Source organism: Empidonax traillii, unplaced genomic scaffold, assembly GCF_003031625.1.
Source record: "Empidonax traillii isolate 1590-97213 ecotype Southwest subspecies unplaced genomic scaffold, ASM303162v1 scaffold80:size1517328, whole genome shotgun sequence".
Classification (NCBI taxonomy): domain Eukaryota; kingdom Metazoa; phylum Chordata; class Aves; order Passeriformes; family Tyrannidae; genus Empidonax; species Empidonax traillii.
Window position 1 is genome coordinate 495,455 of NW_020955273.1, and position 21,709 is coordinate 517,163.

Genomic DNA, 21,709 nt, shown 5'->3' on the forward strand with positions numbered 1-21,709 from the left:
TCCAAACGTTTTGCATTTACAGAAGCCTGACCACCTCAGCTGCAAGGTTAACAGAGGCATTGCCTTTGCCCCAGCAATAACAGCCTTCATTAATTGGCTTTCTAATATTGATGATTTTGTTGTTACTAATGAGCAAGAAGGGGAAATGAGAAGACTTGTCAGAGTTTGTGCCCTTTTCTGGAGAGCAACATGGCTGATGTGCTGATCATGAGCTGAATCTGAACTTAGAAGAAGAGATTTTTCCCATTTATGAATCCCTTGTCTACTATGGACCAGTGCAGGAACATGTGTGCTTGTTTGCTTGCTTGCTGTCTTACTCTCTTTTCCAGCTCTTTCTCTCTTCCTTTCTTCCATCTGTTTTATAATTTTATAAGTAGTTCTGCCCTAATTCTAGAAAAACACTGCATTATATAAAAGATTAGGCACTAAAATTACATCACAAAATTGCGTAAATCTGTTCTAGTTAGTACTTAGAATGTTCTTTCATTAGGCAAATACTTTTCTGTGGATAAACTGGCAGTTTATCAAGCAGTGTTTCTTTTTCACAACTGATCTTACAAACCTCTTATGGAAGCCCGACTCCTGTCATAATATGCAACTATAACATGAAACTACGATAGGTACAAGCCAAGAACCCTTGCAGCTGCTGACACATTTTCCATAAGTTTCCTTATTCTGAGAATGGTCAAGGCATTTCTTAGTGGAGCTAACTACCCTAAGCCATTGAATGGCCTAAGACCATTCAAGAAGGTCTGAAATTACGCAAGAAACCTCCTACCCTTGCTGTCTATCAATCAAGGAACTTGGCTCGTTCATATCAAAGAGGGACAGACAGGCATGTAGCTTGTATGAATAAATAAGGAGTTTTTGTAGAGCTTAATCAGGACTTTCCCCCAAGCAGGTCACTGTTGCTGTCTTCAAAGAGTTCAGGCTGCTCCTAATTGTACCTGGTTGCCCTGGGAGTGGAAACTATTCCTCCCTATTAAAGGGGCCTTAAGCAGTAAGGTACGTTTTTCACAACCTATTCCTCATTTCCCCTTCAGAGATACCAGAGAAGTATGGCTCTATGGAGCTGCTTTCTGTCCTCCATTGGAGAAGGTAGTCCCAGGAACACAAGCTATTGGCACACTTGGCCCTAGAAAGATCCCTGGTGAAGAGGAAAAGAAATTTTGACATAGATACAGCTGGCATAGTAGCTCATATGCGTCTGTATGCTCTGTGACCTCCCTGCCATCATAGATCTGTGAAAAATGTTCATGCCCTATGGTCCCCAGGATTCTGGAAGTCTTCCTGCAGCCATGTATTACAAAAAAAAAAAAAAGAAGTCAAAGAAGCTCCCACATGGCTCTAAACTATACCAGACAATGTAGGGATCGTGGGAGCTTAAATATTTACAGATAGTTTTATATTTTTGCATGCATAAGCACAGGTAGACATGTACACTTTTTTTCTCCTGACACACGTAGCTTCATGTCATTGGGGACTGATCTGCATAAATGGCCATGAGGTGGGTTTGTGGCTCCAACCTGAGGCTGTCCCTCTTTGAAGGGTTATAGCATCCTCAAAAGGAGCCTGCATTTCTAGTCCTCAGAATGATGCTCTAATCTTGAATCACTGAATATTAAGGTCAAGGACAAGATATTCTTCACTAGAATTCCACTAAGTTGTAATTGATAAATTACAAAAAGAAGTTAGCATATGCTTCCATTTTTACTACTTTATATAGCTAATGCCGTATTTGTATTATCTGTTCAAACTACTCAGAACTTATTAAACTTTCATGTCTCTAGAGAAAGCTGTTCAGAAACTTTCAAATTAGCCATTCTGTTTATTATTTCTTTCCCATTCACCCCTGAAACCTAGTTCTCACCTTTCAACCCACTTGTCCTAGTGCCACCCACATGTATATGTACACAAACATCTCATATGTACCACCAAGCCATCCTAACCTCACGCATTAAATGTCTCAGCTCACCTATATCATGCTTTCTCTGAATGCAGAAGTTATCAGTTCCCTTCAACCTACCCATCCTTTTTGAAAAAAAGAAAAACAAACTGTCCTCACTCCGTCCTCATATGTAGTTTTGTCAAAAAATATCCCCTGATATCCACCTCAACTCGGAATCCTCAGCAGCATCAAGACGTCCTAGATCAGAAAAGCATCCTCAGCCCTCTCATTATCTATGGTCTCCTTTGCAGGCAGTCCTCTCAGAAGAGCCGCAAGTCTTAGATAGTTCAACCGGGATTCACAAAAGGACATGGTCGCCCGAAGAGGAACTTTGCTGGAATTTAAGAACCTTCATAGGTTTAAAAGAGAAATCCACCGTTCCCTCATGGCTAGAGCAATTCTCCCGTCCTGGTTCATAGGGCACTTATGTAGGCTTGCAAGGGTAACTTTGAAGACTAAAGAAGAAGTAGACCTCAATGTGAAGGCATAAAGGTCTTGGTGTTGGTTTTGCATTCTATCGAAATAGAATTTCACATAAAATTCACAAGTTATTCTTAGAACAGAGTTTATATCCAAATATCCCTCCAATCTACATTTTAAAGGGTTAACCTTCCTTCCCTTTCTCCAGTTACAAAACTCTGGGGTTGTTTTCTGCAAAGTATTCTGTTTCTGAAGGCAGCAGTTTACGTGCCTCAGTGCACAAGAGGGCTTCAGGATATGAAACCTGACCTGATAAAAGCATGTCCCTGACACCAATAAAGCTGGTCCTTCCAGCCCAGCATTAAATAACTAATCCCACTGACAGGGCAGGGGTGTAAGACCCAACTTTGCATCAGGGTTTTCTATTAGAAAACTTTGGCAGCTCCCTATTTAACACATTGTCTATTTTTATTCTCATTCTTATGTGCAATGACTAGAGTGCCTAAGTGTTTTATCCAGGGGTGTAGATATCACTAGGCATATACAATTTGTATAGTGACTCTGAACATTATCATATTAACCTTCCTTTAGGGATCTAGTTCATACCCTGTTCTGTTTATTTTTTATTTCCAATGTTAGATAGGCCTTTAAAGGCTGTAGGTTGTTTCAGAGACTATCATCTCTTGATCCAAAAGTCACTGATGGATAAGAACCAGCAATTAGCAACAACAAGTACTGGGTCATTAATGGTTGTTCTCACTGTCTCCTAACAAGGTATCTGAATTAGAAATTCTTCCCACTCCTCTCTCTCTGCTGCCCTGAATATAGAGTTAAATAAATTCAACAGAATGGAGGTGTTGCAATATGAAAATTAATTTATTTGTTACATGTGCAGTTTGGATAATAGCCATGGGACACACCTCCCGTGGTAGGGATGTATGTATACCTCATATGCCTAGTAGTAATGCAAAGAAGCCTTTTTCCATTATATTATTTTTAATCATTGCATTGTATCGGAGTCAAGCCTATTGTGACCACAGGCCTGCCACGTAGGATCATACCTTCTTTCTGTTGCATAGCTTGAAAAAATAACTAGAAGCTACTAGAAATGAAAGTATTAACTAGAAATATGTAGCTAAGGCCTAGTATGCAAGCTAAATATGAATCATTGGAAAAATACAACACAGTACTTATTCCCTGAAATAGGTAAAAACCCAATATTTTGCCAACATTATAAAGATGTTGCTTCTATACAACAAAAAAAAAGTAAGAGGATTTTTAAAAGATATCTTATCAAATGATAAATAGAAAAAGATAAAGTTACTTGCTTTGTTGTTTTAAGCACATATGTACTTTAAAGTTCAGGCACCTGTGCTCACAGATCAGTCTAGAGTCCTGTTTTGCAATCACAAACTGATTATGCTCACTAAATATTTTAAATATGGAACATAAAATCCCAACCCAAATCTGAGAAATGCTAACAGTATTCCACTTGTGTGTAGATGCAAGATACTTATTCTAACATTCAAATATTTGCCCTAAATTCCAGCTCTGAATGACTCTATGTGTTCAAACGGCAAATCAAGATGTTTAACCTGTTGGACACAGGAGTACAGCCAAAGCACTCTTTATGCAGAAATTGAACTAACTTAGCTAAATGTTAGCTGATATGTAGGAACTGGTTTAAATATATTGTGACACACACTAAGAGCCTACTAATTTTAATGAATGTCTGTATTAATAGATCCTCTCTATTTATTCCCTGCATTATTTTTGCAGGTCGTATTGACTCTCCAGAGCTCTCTGTAATATTTTTCTGCTGTTCCCCAGAGACTCATTCAATCCAATGACTTTCTTCCACCCACAGTCCTGGGCCCATCAATTGTCCCTGACCCCTTTTCTTGCTGTCCAGTCAGCTAAACCGAATCTTTGTCAACGAACCAAATATTTTGGATTCAAATAAATCAGAAAAACCCTTTTCAACTTGCGCTTTCCATACAACCAACCACCACACAAAGGTTCCCATGACTCCAGGATGCCCATGCTTCCATGTGAAAGAACAAGAGTCCTTAAAATGCATACTCCTTGGATTCCCCAAGAACCAGGCTTTCTCACTTCTTCTATGGTGGCTGAACTGCTCAGCTCTGCCCACTATAAGGCCTGTTTCCAAGATATTTAAAGTTCTTTAGTTATCTTGAGTCCTTAGGCGTTTAGACTAAAAAGTAGACATTATAACTTCTGGGAAAAGAAAGCTCCCCTGGGATGCAAGTTGCAAATGAGAGTGTCTACCCACAAATGGAAAGGGAAGTGTCCATTATTTTGAGCAGACAATCACTTTCAGCTTAACTCAGCTGGGAGAGTAGAAGCCCACCTATGCACAGAGGTACTGCCAAACCCAGGGGACCACAGTTCTCCTCCAATCATTAAAGTACATCCTGCAGGATGGAAGGGTCAGGTTTGGTAAAGCTGAAGATATTCAAACATGGGTTTAAATCATGTTGATTTCATTTTACCTAACAGGCCAGGAACCTGGGCTTTGGTCCTTGCTCTGAATTTTATGAATTTTGCTTTAAAGAGTTATGTGGCAAATTAGATTGTAGAAAGCTTTTAACTAGCAACTGAAACTAAAAATTCTAATTTGTGCCCTGGTGGTTTTAGCTATTGGACTAAAATGTGTCCTATGTCATTGATCTCTCTCATCTGAGGACTCTGGTACTAGACTACATGGAGACACTTTCAGCAGGGTGCATCACACAAATGCAAGGTGCTTTCTTCACCTTTTTATCCCTCTAACTGAGGACCTTGACCCTTCCAGAATATATTAAACACTACTTGAGAGCTTCCACTGTACTGGGAAGAAGTGAAGCAATACCTGATGTCTCTATCCTACTGAGGTTGAAATTGTGAATGACTTAGACCAGGGACCTGTCACACTGCAGAGAGTGAACTACCAAAAGTAAGGCAATGCCACGCATTTTGGAGAAGTGACTATAAACATCATGAAAAGCCTAGGTTCTTTGTCTCCAGGTAAAGAAGGGTCTGTGATCATGACTTCAGATTACACTGATTTAACTTCAATCCTGCTTTAAGTCTAAGGACAAGCTTTTTATTGGATCCAGCTCCTAATGCATATTGAATAAATTTATCTCAATTAACATTTTGCTTGTATATATCTTTGATCATCTGGACACAACCTTCAGTGTCTCTCCTTAATGCCTCTATAACACATTCATGGATTGCTTTCAAAAGTTGTGAAGGTATCCAACCATCAGCAATAGATCACACACACACCTACTCACCCCACTGAATGCACTGCTCCCACAATGCTTCAAAGTTTTATCCCCCTGTAGAATGGGAATGCTAAGGTGCTTGCTGTAGCAGTGTCCTAACATCCTGAAACATATGAGTAAGTTTTAAATGGACTTTAAAGGACTTATTTCAGAGCCAAGTTAGCTACTAAATAATTTTTCTATTATATAACTTCAGCCATACATTGCAATCAAGACTTTCATAGTTGTGGTATTTCACAGTGACAGTATGGAAAATGAAGCAAATAGAGCTTAAAACCAACTCTTTTTCCTTCTTAATTTCTAGGGCTCCAGTAACATTATGCAGCTTTGGTGCTTCTTTTAACATGCTACCTGTGAAGGCATTTGTGACCATCCTCTGGGAAATGGTTGAAGAATCTCATAACCTGTCCTTCCTTTTCCTTCTGGACAAACTTTGGCCTGTGTGGGACACCTGCAATGTTGGAGCAGCAAAGTCACCAGCATGCGTGCCCCACAGGACTCCTGCTGCACAGGATCAATTTGGACTCTCTTTAGGGCAAATACTGCATTTTCTGCTTCACCAAAGCCACAGAAAGAAGCCTCACTGAACACCAGTGCTGTGCCCTGTGTTTTCTCTTGGTGTTTGATTAGCTCTATGTAGCAAGCCATAGGAAAAAGGCAGTAAACCTAATTCAGACATGCTTCACACAGTCATAGCATTCCTTTGCAAAATTTCTTTAATGCTTTGTAGATATGCTCAACAACACTGATGAAAAAATGTCATTCAAAGGCTTTGCCTGAAATAACAGTTCAGTGAAATTCCCAGTCATGTTACATAGTTCTCATTTACAAACACCAAAAACTTTCATGCACCTGAGTGAATAGTATGAGGCCTGTGGTTGTGGCCTTCAATCTTCACAAGGTGGAAACAGAACAACTACTCTGCTATGCATTACATCCTGAAAATTGCGTAATGTTACTAAGTCAAAGCCTTACGTTTTTCAAACAGGGGTTCCACTGGAGCTCTAAGTCAAAATAATGAAATACAAATTTGGAAAAATATATTAGCTTATCAACAGATGTATTGCTCAGAGGACTGAGAATTACACTAGCAGATTGTCAGTTGCAATGTCAGTACCAAAATACTGACTTTGGTTTCATATTGTTCCTTGTGCTGTTATGTATTACATAGAATCTTACAAAAAAAAAATTCCCAGAAAAATATGAAGCTTTACCGCAAAAGAATTAAAGCAAGTAAATGGTGGATTTAAGTACTACAGAGATATGAAATTCTGCTAAGAAGCAACAGCTGTACTTCATTTTAACTTGACATGCTTCAGAACTCATACTCATATAGGTATTTAATGATCCAAACATAATGGTCCTGTATAGTTTAATTACTTATATGAAGGCTCAACTTCATATTTAATCTTTAAAAAAAAAAAAAAAAAAAAGATGCTTCTCTGGAAATCTTGCTTTGGTTTTAACAATGAATAAACTCCTTAAGAGTGATAATGCTTTGGTGGAGCTGGAGATTATTGACCATGGATCCTGAGCACAGTTGACAGTCAGTGTTATTTCTTCTTGATAGACTCCTTGTTTCTTCCTCCCTCGTGGTATAGCCAATACAAGGAGAACAGGTAGAGTGCAAGACAGACCATCAAATCATAGTGGTAGAGTATTGCAGAAAATAGAAGAAAGAAGAAGAAACAGAGTACTTTGAAGGCAATATGTTTTAAACCTGGAGACTCATTAGGCAACTTAAGTGCTTCGCTCTTCTGATTAGAAATATCTGAAGAATCAGAAATGTGCTGGCTTTCTTTCTGTGAGTCATCAAGGCTGTTGGGCATTTTCCCGTCAGTTAATAAATGGTCAGATTGAGAGTCTCTTCCTCTGCCTTCTTTGGTAGGCTTACTGTTTAAAACTTCTGGCCTCCATGACTTCTCTTGTTGGAGCTCTGCTTGATGGAAACATTGACCTGTATTTCTTCCTCTTCCTTCTCTAGAAATTACTGTGTCTGAAGTGGAAGGTACTTCTCCTTTTTCAACATTGGGAGGGAAGTTTTTATTAATACATGGAATTTCATTTGGTAGATTTAAATTGCACCCTGACTCAGCAGCAATCTTGTCAAAGACTTTGAATTCAAAGTGTCTATACATGTGCTCCATACCTCCTGCTGCAGTGGACCCTTCAGAATATGCTACTGAAGAGCTTTTAAAATGGTGACTAGGAATAGTATTTGTACCAGAAGGTGGCATTTTTGTTTCAGCTTTAGGACATAAATGGGAAAGCATACCAACGTGGCTTTCTTCCCTATAGAGCTCTTCTGCTTCCTTACTGTATAGATGCTTCTGGGTGCTCAGGGGACTTTCAGATACTTCTGAACATAATGCCTGCTGCAAATTTTCTTTTTTTCCTGTAGCAGAAGCCTTTACTGCTTCTCCTACGGGTAGAATATTGCCGATGTCTGGTTGTGCTTTGGCACGTTTTTCCCTGCTATTGCATACAGACTTCATTTCTCCTTGCAGTGTTTCACGAACGCATGCATTATAAATACCTAAAACTGATTCCTTTTCAAATTCAGTGTCATATAATACACCCACTGTGTTGAGTTGACAAAGAGCATAATGTGAACCATCATTTCTCCCTTCATGTGTATCAAACGCTGTTTCCTTTTCCTCTGTGGGCCTGTCACTTAGCGCAGTCTCTTGAGGTAGCTTAGCAATTACTGCTTTTTCACTGGCAGACATTTTTTCTGGAGCACTTTCTGATGTTGTTTTAATTATATAAGCTGTACCTGCCTCTGCTTCCTCTATAATATCCTGCTTAGAGACAGAAGACTTTTCATAACTCTCTGCCTCCTGGCAGGTAAACAACTCCTTTGTGGAAGCTGTGCTCTGAGGTTCCATGCTCCTCCTTGCTCCCCACTGAACCTCACTCCCCATTTCTTGCCACCTCTGCTCAGCAGAGTTTGTGTCACTTTCCCTTCCAATCAGTCTCTGTTTATTTGTGTTGTCTGGCTTATCTCTGTCATTTAACCTCATGAATCCTCTGTTTTCCTGCGTGTCCTCCACTTGCCTTACATCTCCCCACGTGGCCTTGGGTTCCTGCTTGTTGTTCTCGGCTGGCAGAGGTGTTGTGTTCAGGGCTTTGGCGTTGTGTTTCCTATGTGACTTGAAAGCCTTGGAAGTTTCTTCCTCACCAATTAATGCTAAGTCTGCTATTTCAATTACTTTCTTCTCCTTCCCTGAATCAGTGTTAGAGTTCTTTCCTGACATTTCACCAATTCCTTTTTTTTGCGTATATTGTCTTTGTGTGGAATCTACTGAGACATCAGCATGTGCAAAAGGGCCAGCACATGAATCTTCTCTTAAATGTACCTGATCTTTGCTTTCAATCATCTTGATTTTTCCTTCATATTTGTCAGCATCTGATAACAATGAATCCAGAGTTTGGTGAGACATTTGTTGTGCCTGGTGTTCTGGAGCTGGATTAGCATTGCCATCCAGTGTCCTCGCTATGCATGCATCTAATTGCATGGATTCATCATGCTCCGGAGAAATGGTTTCTGGTCTTGTTTCACAAGCCCCTTTTGAGACAGCAGCAGCATCCTCACTGATGAATAACCTCTCTATCATCTTACTTCTGAAGGCACTATCTATTTCACCCTTTGAAATATCTGTGTGGCTCTCTCCTTGTCGGTTTGAGACAGTGGCCGTAATACCAACAGCCTCATTCTGCTTCGTTGCAGGAAAATCTTTTGTGGATAAAAGGCTCTCACTGGTACCAGTATGTTCCAAAGACCGCTCACCACCATCTACTGAGCCAGCAGTGACTTCTTTCCCTGGTAGCTTATTATTATAATCTGTTACAGAATACTTAAATTTATCTTTTATTTCTCCTCCTATCACTTGTGAAGTGTTTTCAGGTGAGGAACTGATAGGTACAGGGTGCAAGACACTGCTTCTTTCTATACAGGTTAGCTTTTTCACCAGTGTTTCAGTTTCACTTGGAAAATTAACTGGTTCTGTGGTGTGTAAATTCCTTTCATCTCTGGAAGAGGTACCTCTAGCTCCTGTGAAGTGCTGATTTAACTGAAACAATAGAATAGAAAAGAATGATCAAAAAATGCTTTGCAAAAATATGCCAAAGGAAGGAGGGAGGATTTCATTATGGAAAGTTTTGTTTTCGATAACAAAGCTTATATGGAAACATGTTCCAAACCATTTGCAAAATTTACATTGGATGTATTTTTTAACATAGGTAATGAGCTTTATGGTGGTGCTGAAAGGAGCAGGAAATAAAATAGCATTCAGAACCCTCTCGCTTTATTCATGAGTTCAGTAAGCTACTAGTGCATTTTATACAAATTAAATCTGAAGATAATATTCCCTTAAAGGCAGGCTAATTCATTCTCTATACATTTGATTTTAGGTTTGGAGAAAGGAAGCCATGGGGCAAGGGGGTAGGATTGGTGCTTAAATGAGGGCAGTGATACAGTACATCAAAGCCCAGTAATGTACCGTATTGTCCAGTAAAACAAAGACACATTTCACACTAACAAACTCTGTAAGGATTATCTGTGCATCATTTCTCTCAGGGACCATTTTACAGGCTTCAAACCAGACTGTTTTTAGACAATCTGGTAAGACATGAGTTGGAAATGAGATTAGCAAAGTAAAAGGCCAGAAACTAATCACTCTCCCTCCTAGCTCCCAAATATCATACTGTATTATTCAGCTATGCTGGCTTGTCATTGCACTCTCTTCTCACTTTAGCACAGTCACACTGATAGCACTAGCTGATCAATTAGAGGCTAGCTTCTTGGGCACTCCTTTATGCATCTGCACTTGCTGTAGATAACCCCATTACAGTTTCTCTTATTAATATGTTTTCTGCAAAGCCTCTGCAAACTATTAATAGTAAAACGTCACTCAAAGAAAAGTGAGGGAGCTAATGTCTCTGCAAATTCTGTTTTAATGACCCTCTGCCAACCGGTGCTCAAGTGTATTTGAGTTCTTCGGTGATGCCAACTGTCAGGATTTAACAGTGAGATGCCTGTGTTTTTTTCCCCTCCTCATAACTGACATTTGCATGATCTCAATAATTATATGCAAATCTTACAATTTCCCCTTCTTCTCACATAAGGCTCATGTTACTTGTCAACTGCACAGCTGTCTTGTGAGCCAATGCCTGTGCGTTTCAAAGATTTGGTTGTATTTCCATCTATTATAAGCCTTCATTGTTTAATTCATTAAAGAGTGCATAGTGGAAATTAACATCTAAATTATAGTTCCCCCTTCATTTATTGTATGGACAAGTCTGGCAATTGATAAACAAATGGTTTTATTTGATCCTGTTTTTTGTAAAAGGGTGGACTGAGAACGACAAGGGATTTTAGAGGTCCTCCCTTCTATGTTTCACCATAAAAAATAAAGAGACGCTGACTTTCAGTCAATGAAAGATCTCACAATATGCAACAATATTCTACGTTTTTAAAGTAAAATACAAAAAAAAATTATATTCAAATAAGATAATTTTTTTCTTTATATCAATAAGAAAAAAAAGAATGCTTCTAATCTTCCTCTCCTGTCTGATTCAGCATTCACGTTTTCACAGGTGATAGCTATTATAATCTGTGATTATGAATCTCTGCATCCAAATGATATGAGCTGAGAACAGACACTGAGAATAATAGATTGCTGTATGTGTCTCATTTATTGCCATTTTTTCTTTCATACTGAAAAGTGCAAGGCAAACCACACACACTTATCCATGCACACAAACCCAAATAGATTGAATGTTCACTGAGTGTGAAATTCATTGTAAAAAATCTAATGTCAAATACTGATACATAAAAATCTGCTTATATAAATATATATACCTGTTTTGTTCATACAGCAGGCTACATAGTTATCCTTTGAAAAAAACCCTCAAAAGCAAGCAGCAGTATAAGTATAAAAATTTTACCAAATATAAAGCACATATTTAAGAATATTTCCACCCTAGAGACTAGGAGGGGAGATTTTTTAAATGCTACTCTTCTAATTCCTTCAAACTGTCATTTAGAGCCTCTGGTAAAGAAGTAAAAGGGAGAAGTCATTAATTTAAGACCAGAAAAAGTTGATGCACTATACTGAAATCAAAGCACCTTCTATTGTTGAATCAGTTAGAGATTCAGTGTAAGTACAGACCAAGGCTTTACATTTGTAAATTAGTACATCAGTCAGCTCTGTTAAAAGGGGGCATTTCACCAGCTTTGAAGCGTAAATGGATTCAAATCATTTAATACTGTAGATATAATTGTATAACACTTACCAGCAACTCTAATTCTTTTTCATCATCTTTGTGATCACCCTGCTTGTATTCTGCATTTTTCTCTTTTATATTTTCATTAGCTCGTTCAGTGTCCTTGTCTACTGCTTGTGAATAAACAATCTCTGGGATGTTTGTTTCTGAAGAGTTAAAAAAAACATGCTTGAGCAATTTCCACGAGGTTGGTTGTTACACTATTTTTAATTAACATGTGCAGTAAGGAAGAACTAATTAAACCGGGTGTTGTACCTGAAGTCCTTGAGTTATTCCATGTGTCATCATCAGACGTTGCCAATATTTCTTCCTTTCTGCTAAACAAAAAGAAAGTTCTTGTGTTATTCTGCAAAAATTATGTTCTAATTCTTCTTAGACTCAAATATAAAGACTGCTAGTTAATTACACAAAATTTCAAATGCTGTTTGAAATTCTGAAAATAACAGTTGTATAAAATGTAGTGCTTTTTTGAGTGACCTGATGTTAAGGCTTGGTCTTACGAAAGAATTGAGTAAGAAAATGAGAATGGGTTGACCTTCAGATTACATTGCAAAGCTGATGGGTTTTCCCAGGCCTTTTTTGAGAAAGCAGCACAAAGGTGATTAGATGGGTCAGTGACAGAAGAGTGTAATTTTGGGGTCAGGCAAGGGTCTGGGAGGATATATGTGTTCAAGAGGCCAGGGCTCTCTCTTGCTTGTGTTTTTCAAATATTTGTGTGTGTACAGAGATGGCTGGAAAAAGACATCTTTGTTACCTGAAATAAATCAAAAGATTCTCCCTGCATATGTACAGTAAAAATCCTGTTGCTAAGCTATGCCCGGCCGGCAGGAACGAATTCTGCTTCCCTGCAGCAAGTGCAATTTTTCTGTTGCTTTGCTAGCTGTGAAAACAAAGGCCAGGTCCAACACAAAAAACATCAACAGAGAGATGCTTAATACCTGCAGTCCTCATCAATATCAATGCAAAGTGATAGCAGTTTGAATTGCATGCTTATAGGGATCTAGCCTTTAGTGCAAAAAGGAAAAAAAAATGTAAAAAGAGTATTACTTATGTAAAATGTAAATTATTATATCACTCCTAATGACTTCTCTATGAGGAGTGATTTTTTTTTTCTGTAGGATTTAATTTATGCAATTTTCAACCAGCCGTCCACCTCAGTTACTGAAAATTACTTTCTAATTTTCAAATATTAATCTTTTCCCCTTCTATTTTCTCCTAGTGTCTTTCATTTGAATTGATATAACATTAACTCTGTCACCTAAATGCTTAATTCACAAGGAGGATGCTAAATTTATACTCTGTTAAAAGAACCTAGACTTTGATTGTCACCAACTTTCTAAAATCCACTCTTTATAGACTTTCCAGACTAAAGCAGACAGAAGCTGTTGCCAGACTAGCATCTGATCTCTGATACTGGCCACTATCAGATACTTAAGGGGAAGATGCAAAGTTCTTGTAGGAAAGAACTTGAAGTAATTTGCACTGGCCTATTAAATTTCCTCTTGGTCATTTTTTGTTAGAAGATGTCCTTGAAGTACAAGATTTAATGCTGTCTCAATGGTTCTTTTTAACATTAATTGCAATAATGCTGAATATTTTTGCAATCTGTATAAATTTCATGTCACTCTTGAATCCTGGTAAATGCATAGCCTCCACACATTTCTCACTGTCCTACTCACAACATGATGTACTTTCCCCTGTCAGCAGTTGCTATAATCTGAATTTAATCCTGAATTCAGAGTCAGGCCCTTATTTTCAGTAGATCTGTGGGGTTTATAATGTAAATCATTAGTGCTTATTATTTATACGTAGGGTTTTGGGGAGAGCTGTTAGTTTATTTGTTGGGGGATTTTTACTGTTCAAATGTTTGCCTTAGCATTACATCGAGTTCCCAATTTTCTTCTGCCCTTTTGCATCTTTTCTCTCACCTGTTTCTGTAAGTCTAGACACTCTGTAGACCAGAGCTCAAACATGAGGCAAATGCATTAAAATATTTAGGTGCTAATAAGTGTCTGCAAAAGCCCTTAATTAGGCACCAAGTTGTGTAAAACACATGAACTGAATCATCATCCCAAAATAATGATCCCAAAGCCACATGGGCCCAGCTGTTGAATGTACCTGAATTCTTTGAATGTAGCTGTCTACCTGCAGCATTCAGCCATATGAATGCAACTCCTGGGAAGGAGGGATGGCATAATTTGCTGCTAGATGAGACTCTCATCAACTTCTTAAAGGAACTGAGGTTTTTCATTCAAGAAACATTCCCAGAAGAAGGGAAGATGTTGATGCCTATATCCAGCATAATAGTCTTCAGGCAGCTAGAGTTCACATCTAAGATGAAGTGGCACTTTCAGCTTCTGTCACACCCTCGTGTTATAAAAATGCTGCACGTGCATCCAAAAAATACCCAAATTGCCAGAATAAAGAACATTTGGGGAGACAATGGAATACAAATTTGCATACTTCTCATGAAATTGGATGTACATGCTCTTTAGTTTAATTTTCATTCCATAAGAAAAGAGAAACTTGATTCTGCCCCCTCTTTCTTATGTTCCCTGTCCAGTGAATATTTTTTGTTTTGATTAGCAGATTTTCAGTGTAAAAATATAGACACAGTCTTTGAATAAGATGCTGAGGATGAGTACCTATTTTCCAAACCTTTAAATGAACAGGTTTAAAGATGCTTCAAGCTGGATAATTACAGGTGTGTGCTGGGTTGGTGTTACCTTATCTAGCTTTAATCTCTTATGCATCTGTATTCAGGCAGTCTTGTATATCATGCCTACCATCAGTGGTGAGGGATTAACACTTGCAAAAGGAGATGTAGTCCCTCTAACATGGGCATCATGAATAAGATGAAGTGACATATCCTCAGAAGGAGCTTCTTTGCCTCTGGACCATAAAGAGAACCTAGAGCTTAGGTTGTTATTGAAAGCTGCATGAATCTCACCTTGTAAGTATAAATTTAAACTGTAATGTAGCTGTGGAGTTTTAGTGTCTGGGGGGGTAACACTTGATGTATGTGCGACCTGAGCTCCTCAGTTTTAGTTTTGCTGTGACTAGAATTGAATTTTTCCTTAACTCATTCCAGTAGCATCCATAGCCCTAGTCCACACGTTTCTTTTCAGAACTGCAACACAGGTAATAAACGGCAATGATTACAGCCTCGCAGCTGGGATCCACACTGCAGAGTTTGTAACATAATTTCTTGCATGTTGCACTGAATTTTATAAAGATTTCTGGTTTATAGCCCATTATTTGTGCGCACGTGTCCCACAAATACCTGAGTACAGGGAATTTCAGTGTAACAGGTATTTTCCTTATTTTACTTCTATATTAGAAATATCCGTCCTCATAGCATTATTTTACTGGAAAATCTAAAATTGACCTAAATTGAGGATGTTGATACTGCAGTGTTTGAGGATCATAAGGAGCATAAAATAACAGTAATTTAAATCACTTCTTCAATTTAGAAGTGATATGAAGATGTTGAGACTATGAGTGCATGTAACTACAGAACAACCTCAAACATATATGTATACCCTAAGGACTGAAATTCTTCCCCAAAGCCAATAAAAATTACACCCTTCATCAAACATGGGCAATTAGAAGGTATTTGTCTACTTAGTTTTTCTCCATATTTCTGTGAAATGTTCTTCTAGCACACTATCAGAATTCCATGAGTAGATTTTTAAATTAGAATGTTAATTAAGCTTTTGTTTTAGAAATTAATTATCACACTTTGTTGTGAAAGGTGGTCTAAATTTGCCTGCACTGTGAGAAAAAACAAATTTGTGTTCTGTCAAAAACCTTTTACTTTCAAGTGATCCAGGCATTCTGACAACAGTTAAAGCAGAAAAAATCCATAATGTCAGCTGATGCAGTTCTCCTCCAGTAGAACCTGTAGAATCCCTATTGCTTTTTCTCATTCAGCTGAATGGGACACATCTTCATAAAGTACACCAGAAACTAAAAAACCAGCTTAAAAAACAAAACAACTTCTGCTCATATGATTCATTCTTGCTGGAATTATCATTCACTTGGACTGAATTATAAAAATAAATAAGGAATACAAACAGATTATCACTATAATTTTCCATTCATAAAGAACAAATATGAAGTTCAGGGCCTAGTTGGTAGGACTGAGAGGACTGAAAATTTGATGGACATTGTGCAAAGGAGCTCAGAAGTCCAAAAATTATGTGGGATTAGCATCCCAGAAAGGAAGTGTTAAACTTGGACACTAAAGATGTGAAGACTAGATAGACAATGTATAAGTGATAAGAAAAAAAAAAATAACCAATAAAAAATATTTCTTTGACTTCACAAAGGATGGGGATAAGCTAAGACATGTTAAGGTTTTCTAAATAGCCTTTTTAGGTTACATAGGGATTTTTTTTTAGAAGTGAGGTTTGGTCTAGATTTCAGATTACCTATGTATAACTCCAGAATCAAAAGACTTCTCCTAAAATTTTCTACCACAGTGCTAGTAGTGCCGTAGAGTCTTATAGGAACAGAGATCTTACAGGACATAACTGATACAAACAGTGATTTAGAAAATTATAATAATTCATCCAATCTGGGAGCAGAACTTGTTTAAATATGCTCCAGTTAAGAGAAGCAGATAATCTCCAACCCAAATCTGAGAGACTCAATAGAGGAAAACGCACATTGGTTTAAAACCTTTACTATTCAAATCTATCAAATTGGTCCTTATACTACTGTAACGGTATTAGAAGAGTAGAAAAAGTGGTAGCTATATTTAGGGGAGAAAAAGAGAAATCGTGTCAAGGCAGCTACAGGCCCGGGTGTCTTCAAAATGTTTTCAGAATAGATTCAGAACAAAACTTAAATGAGAGAGGAAATACAGATAAATGGAAAATGGCATAAAAATGCCAGACTCACCTGATAATATCTGTCTTTGAGAAGATTACTACATTTCCCTTGTCTAAAAATCAGTTATCTGGATTTCATTAAAACATTTGTTGTGCAGCCACATGGGAAATTTATTAATTAAACAGGAGAAGAGGGATATGAGTATAAGAACTGGGCGGTGGGAGAGGGACTCTCAGTGCCAAGCAGGGTCCCACAAGCTGGGCTGTGTGGTGCTGGTAGGCATCGCTGAGGAATTGGAGAGGACCAGTCATCTAATCAGACTTACTCAGTCATGTTATTACAGACCAAAGCACAAGAAGTCAAAGTTAAATTAAATCCATGGCAGATAGGAAGTTGGGAGACATGACCAACACAGAGGAGGATTGAAAGAAATGGGTGGCCTAGAGGATCAGAATAATAGATAAGGGATGAAATTCAAAATTATAAAGTGCCAGGTTACACATTTAGGGACTAGACAGAGTTTCTGCCACAAAACTACACCACAGAAATTGGAAGAAACAGATGAACAAGAAAAATCTGAGCAATTTTTTGTCAGAAAGCATTTCCAGGGCACTGGTGTGAGATGAGCAGGACACTGTGATATCAAGGCAATTCAAGTTCTATAGTAATGAGTCAGAGAAGGTTTTCCCAGTAATGAAAGATTTACAGGACGTTCATGTTGTGGCACCCGGCATCAATAAGAACTCCTATGGAGCATTTGTCCACAATGTTCAAGAAAGATTGATTCAAACTGGAATAGGTGCAGAAGAGGAGTACAAGAAGACTTGCAGGATGAAAAACCTATATTAACCAAGAAGATAAACTGAGTATTTCTATTTTCAGCATAACAAAATAAAGTTTGAGAGGAGAAATAATACATGTTATTTATATAGCAAAGGAGTAAGTACTCAGAAGATAAAAAGATATTAAGTAGCCAGACTATTAATGAATTAGTATAAAAAGTTCACAAAAACATTTTTAATGGAAACTTCAAACAAACTCTAAGCATTAGAAAAGTACATCCTATAATTTTTAAGTGCAAATACCAGACACAAGAAACTGAGAAGGTCTCAGTATGAAAACATGGATATATTTTTGTGAACTGGATTATGCAACACATTTGCCAAGGCATAAGACTTCATGACCCCATAGTCCCAGTTCAGCCCTATTTCCAATGTTCCTGGGCAACTATAATGCCCTGAGAGTTATGCTTTCAGGACTGCACATTCCACTGTGGAATAGCAGGTGCTTTGGTCTGGTCTGAAATAGGTTTGAGACTATAGCCAAAAGCTACTAACTTTTCCATAATGGCTGGTGTTATGGTAGCTTGTCATGATTTTAATTCTCACACCAATATTTGGCTAAAATTGTGTCTGTATCTTTGGACAGCTCACAGCACTGTTCACTTTGTTCTGTGTTATATCCACTTACACTATATCTTACTATTTAAATAATGAAATATTTTTTCTAAAGAACACAAAAAAAGGCTAAAATAGTTGGATTACAGAGAAATGAAAGAGAAAATGTAACTGTAAAGCTCTTGAAATTAATGCAAACTGATCAGTTTTATACTATCTCATATTTAAAGAAAATGTTGGAATATTATTATTTGTTCAGAAATTCAGAGAGGTATAAGGGTATTAAAGTATTCAAAGAATGCATTTCTTAAATATTTAATTGCTTTTTACTGTAGATTCAAAAAAAAAAAAAATCAAAATTCTATCCTGAAATTGAGGTGATTTTTTTTTTTTTTACTAGCACAACTAACATAATTAATATAAACCTCAGAACAGTTGGCTTACTGGAAAACTACATTTAAAATATTACTCTATTTATACTGGTCCTAAAATAACAGTTGGACAGGGGAGAAAATATTAACAAAACCAGTTCATGGGGAGATGGAAATGCCAGCAGAGAAAAGAAAACAGTACTATAAAAAAAAAAAAAAAGAAACAAAACAAAACCAAAAACAACATAATCTTGATAATCTGATCATGAGGAGACAGTTACTGAAGATACATCCCAACACACTTCAGGATCTAGGTCTAAATTGTGTCCTGACCTCTCTGTCTTTGTATGACAACTAAAGAAGTTCAGGAGCTACCAAGAATCCTGATGTGAATTTTCAAAGACTTTGACTTCTCTTGTAATGTTGTCTCCATGGTTAATTTTATTCTATTTCACTCACTAAATATATGAATTAAATATTTAATGAATAAATATAAACTCATTCCTTGCTTCTATAAGGCTCAGCCCAAAATTCACTGTAGGGACAAGTCTTCTACTGATTTAAATTGATGTCTGTGTTATCAGGAGCTGAAGTTACAGTCTTACAATACAATCACTCCGCAATTTATTATCACATGCAGTTCTTAGTCTCAAGCCCTTGTGCTGCTAGAGAATTCACATCTGAGCTCAGTAGGTGAGGTACAGCCCTGGCTCAAAGCCACCTTCGTAGCTTCTGGGGCCTTGCCTTGCTGTGCCTCAGCACCAACCAGGGTCCATAACGTGGTGTAGAGGTGCAAGGAGGCTGAAGTTTACCTGTCTATGCACTGCCATTAGAGGGCATATATATTATTTCTCCTCTGGAGAATTTCTAGCATAGGAGGCTGCCTGCTAGAGGTGTGTCGAACAGCCTCCCCCCTGAGCAGTGCTTGACCTCTTATTTTGGGCCCCTTGAAAATCAAGAGGCCACAAACTGTCTGCAGCAGAGATACATGCAGTGAGACACCTTTAGGTGTAACCACCCACTTGTTATGGAGAGAAGCCATTAAGTTCATGCTTAGCTTCCCAGGAGCCAACCAGTACATGCACAGAGGCTCCAGTGCCCGATAGTGCTTGGTTGTGCTGGTCACACTGGAGCCAGCCAGGCCGATGGGGGGTAGGATCTGGCCTCATCGGAAGTTCTACCTGCAAGTTGTACCTGCCCAGGCTCTGAACTCCCTGTGGCTATAGAGGAGAAAGACCCTTGATAAAGCTAAGGAGTGTAATCACTGTTATTGCTGGAGCTGGTGCTTATTTCTGATTTGTTTACCTGCACGTTTTTGTCTAAACGAAGGCAGAATATTATTTTTATGAACAGTATGCTCTCATATGAAACTGACACTAATGAATGCAAGGCTCTTTCCCCCTCTTGTTTGTACCATCAAATTAATTAGCTCTATTGTGACATCAGTATTTTTCTCAAGTAGTTCAAGGCTTGAGCATTTTCCTTTCTTTTTCTAAAGGGCATCTTCAGTGCCCTTTATCTACCATAAGAATCATGCATCACTTGTATTTTTCACAACTAATGCTGTTTATTATAAGAACTGATTGTGATGTGAAGATTGTTATACTGTGTGGCAAATTGCCCAAACAATTACTGTAAATGCATGAGCCATAAACTGTACTGCCAAGGACACTGGTAGGTTAGCTCCTATAAAAGAAACAATTAGAGTCTGAGGTGAAAATAATAGAGATGAGATGACAGTTATTGAAAAGGCAGAACATCCAGTTTAATGTTGTAAATATAGGTTTGTGGATTACACTGATGGTTTTAAAGTGTTCATGACTTATTGAATGGAATAAAGTATTCCATACTTTAGAATGGGGCCATAATTATTATTCCTTTTTAATTGTGATGTCTGATGCATTTGTGAGCAGTTGCTGAGAACATCCCTACATTATACTGATTCTAGTTCTAAATTATCATCCTGCTCCAAGGGTTTGGGGTTTTTTTATTATTATTATTTTACTTTTTTAGCATTTTGTTGTTCAGGGTCTGTTCTGAACAAAGTATTTTCTCTTGAGGAACTTGGAGTGCTTAGAGGGTTACAGCAGTAATTATTTCAGTTTCAGCCTACACACTTCACTGCTTTAAATCATCATTAGAAGTTTCATCCCTCAGCAGCTCCTGCTGAGACAATCCTAAACTCCTAGAAACAATTAGATAAGAATAGCTTATCTTTATGACAATTTGTATATAAAGATATTGATAAGAATTTGCCAGAAATTAAGAGAATACATTTTTTTCTTAGGAACCATCTAAATACAGGAAAAGAGGTTTTATGATTCCTAAGAATTTCAGTAGTTCAAACCAGATTTGGAACATATGAAGATTAGGGTGCAAAAAAAAAAGATGTGCACCCTACAAGAGGATGTGCTGCAATAGACTATGGTACATAGAGAGAACATAAAAGAAAATTGACAATACTGCATGAGAAAATGAAACAGTCCTCTGTTTCTTTAAGACAAGACATGGGGATAAAAGGCAATGAAATAAAACTCAAATATTAGACCCTAGGGAGAGCACTAAACAATTGGACACAGAATTATGGCTGTCCCAGAAGGCAAAGGTGCTGGGCACATAAAATCAGAACTGGGAAGGGTCTGCCCAGGGTTTGGAGGAGAGGACAAAGTGAGCAGCAGAGCAAAGGTGGCAAGGGCAGTCTGTGTCTGCAGCATGTGAAAGCTGACAGAACCCATTAGTCAGAGCAGGTGGGGAGAGGCTGTAAAATGTCTCTGAAAGCAAGTTGCAAGGAAACTACGCATGCAGCTGTAACACCTTTTAGGAACATTATGTAATTTTCAGACTTTTACATACTGTTAAGAGAAGCTGATCTTAATGTTAGGTAGGGTGTCAGAGCAGTGCTGGACGTTGATGGTGACACAGTGAAGTTCAGGGTGGTGTTGGGGAGCAGACTTTGGAGGTGGCTGGGCTGTGGACCTGGGCAGTGGCTGTGTCCTCAGGCTGAAATACCTGCCTCCTTCCAAAACCTGATGTAGAGTCCTAGGAACTAGACCTTAGGTACAGCAGAAATTAACAGCTGCACTAATCACAGACAGACCAGGCCGGCACAGAGCAGTGTGAACGAGATGTGGAGCATTGCTGTCCGTGCTGACAACAAAA

The 21,709-nt window shown here is 38.1% G+C and overlaps 1 protein-coding gene across 1 annotated transcript in view; it reads right to left on the minus strand.

Moving 5' to 3' along the window:
- Positions 1-6,339: 6,339 nt before the first annotated feature.
- PPP1R3A (protein phosphatase 1 regulatory subunit 3A) overlaps positions 6,340-21,709 on the minus strand; it is a 29,390-nt gene continuing 14,020 nt past the window's right edge. The window contains exons 2-4 of the mRNA XM_027880936.1: positions 12,202-12,260; positions 11,956-12,092; positions 6,340-9,731 (exon numbers count right to left, since the gene is read on the minus strand). Of these exons, the coding sequence (XP_027736737.1) occupies positions 7,212-9,731; positions 11,956-12,092; positions 12,202-12,260 (2,716 nt within the window). The 3' untranslated portion in view covers positions 6,340-7,211. The remainder of the gene's footprint in view (positions 9,732-11,955; positions 12,093-12,201; positions 12,261-21,709) is intronic.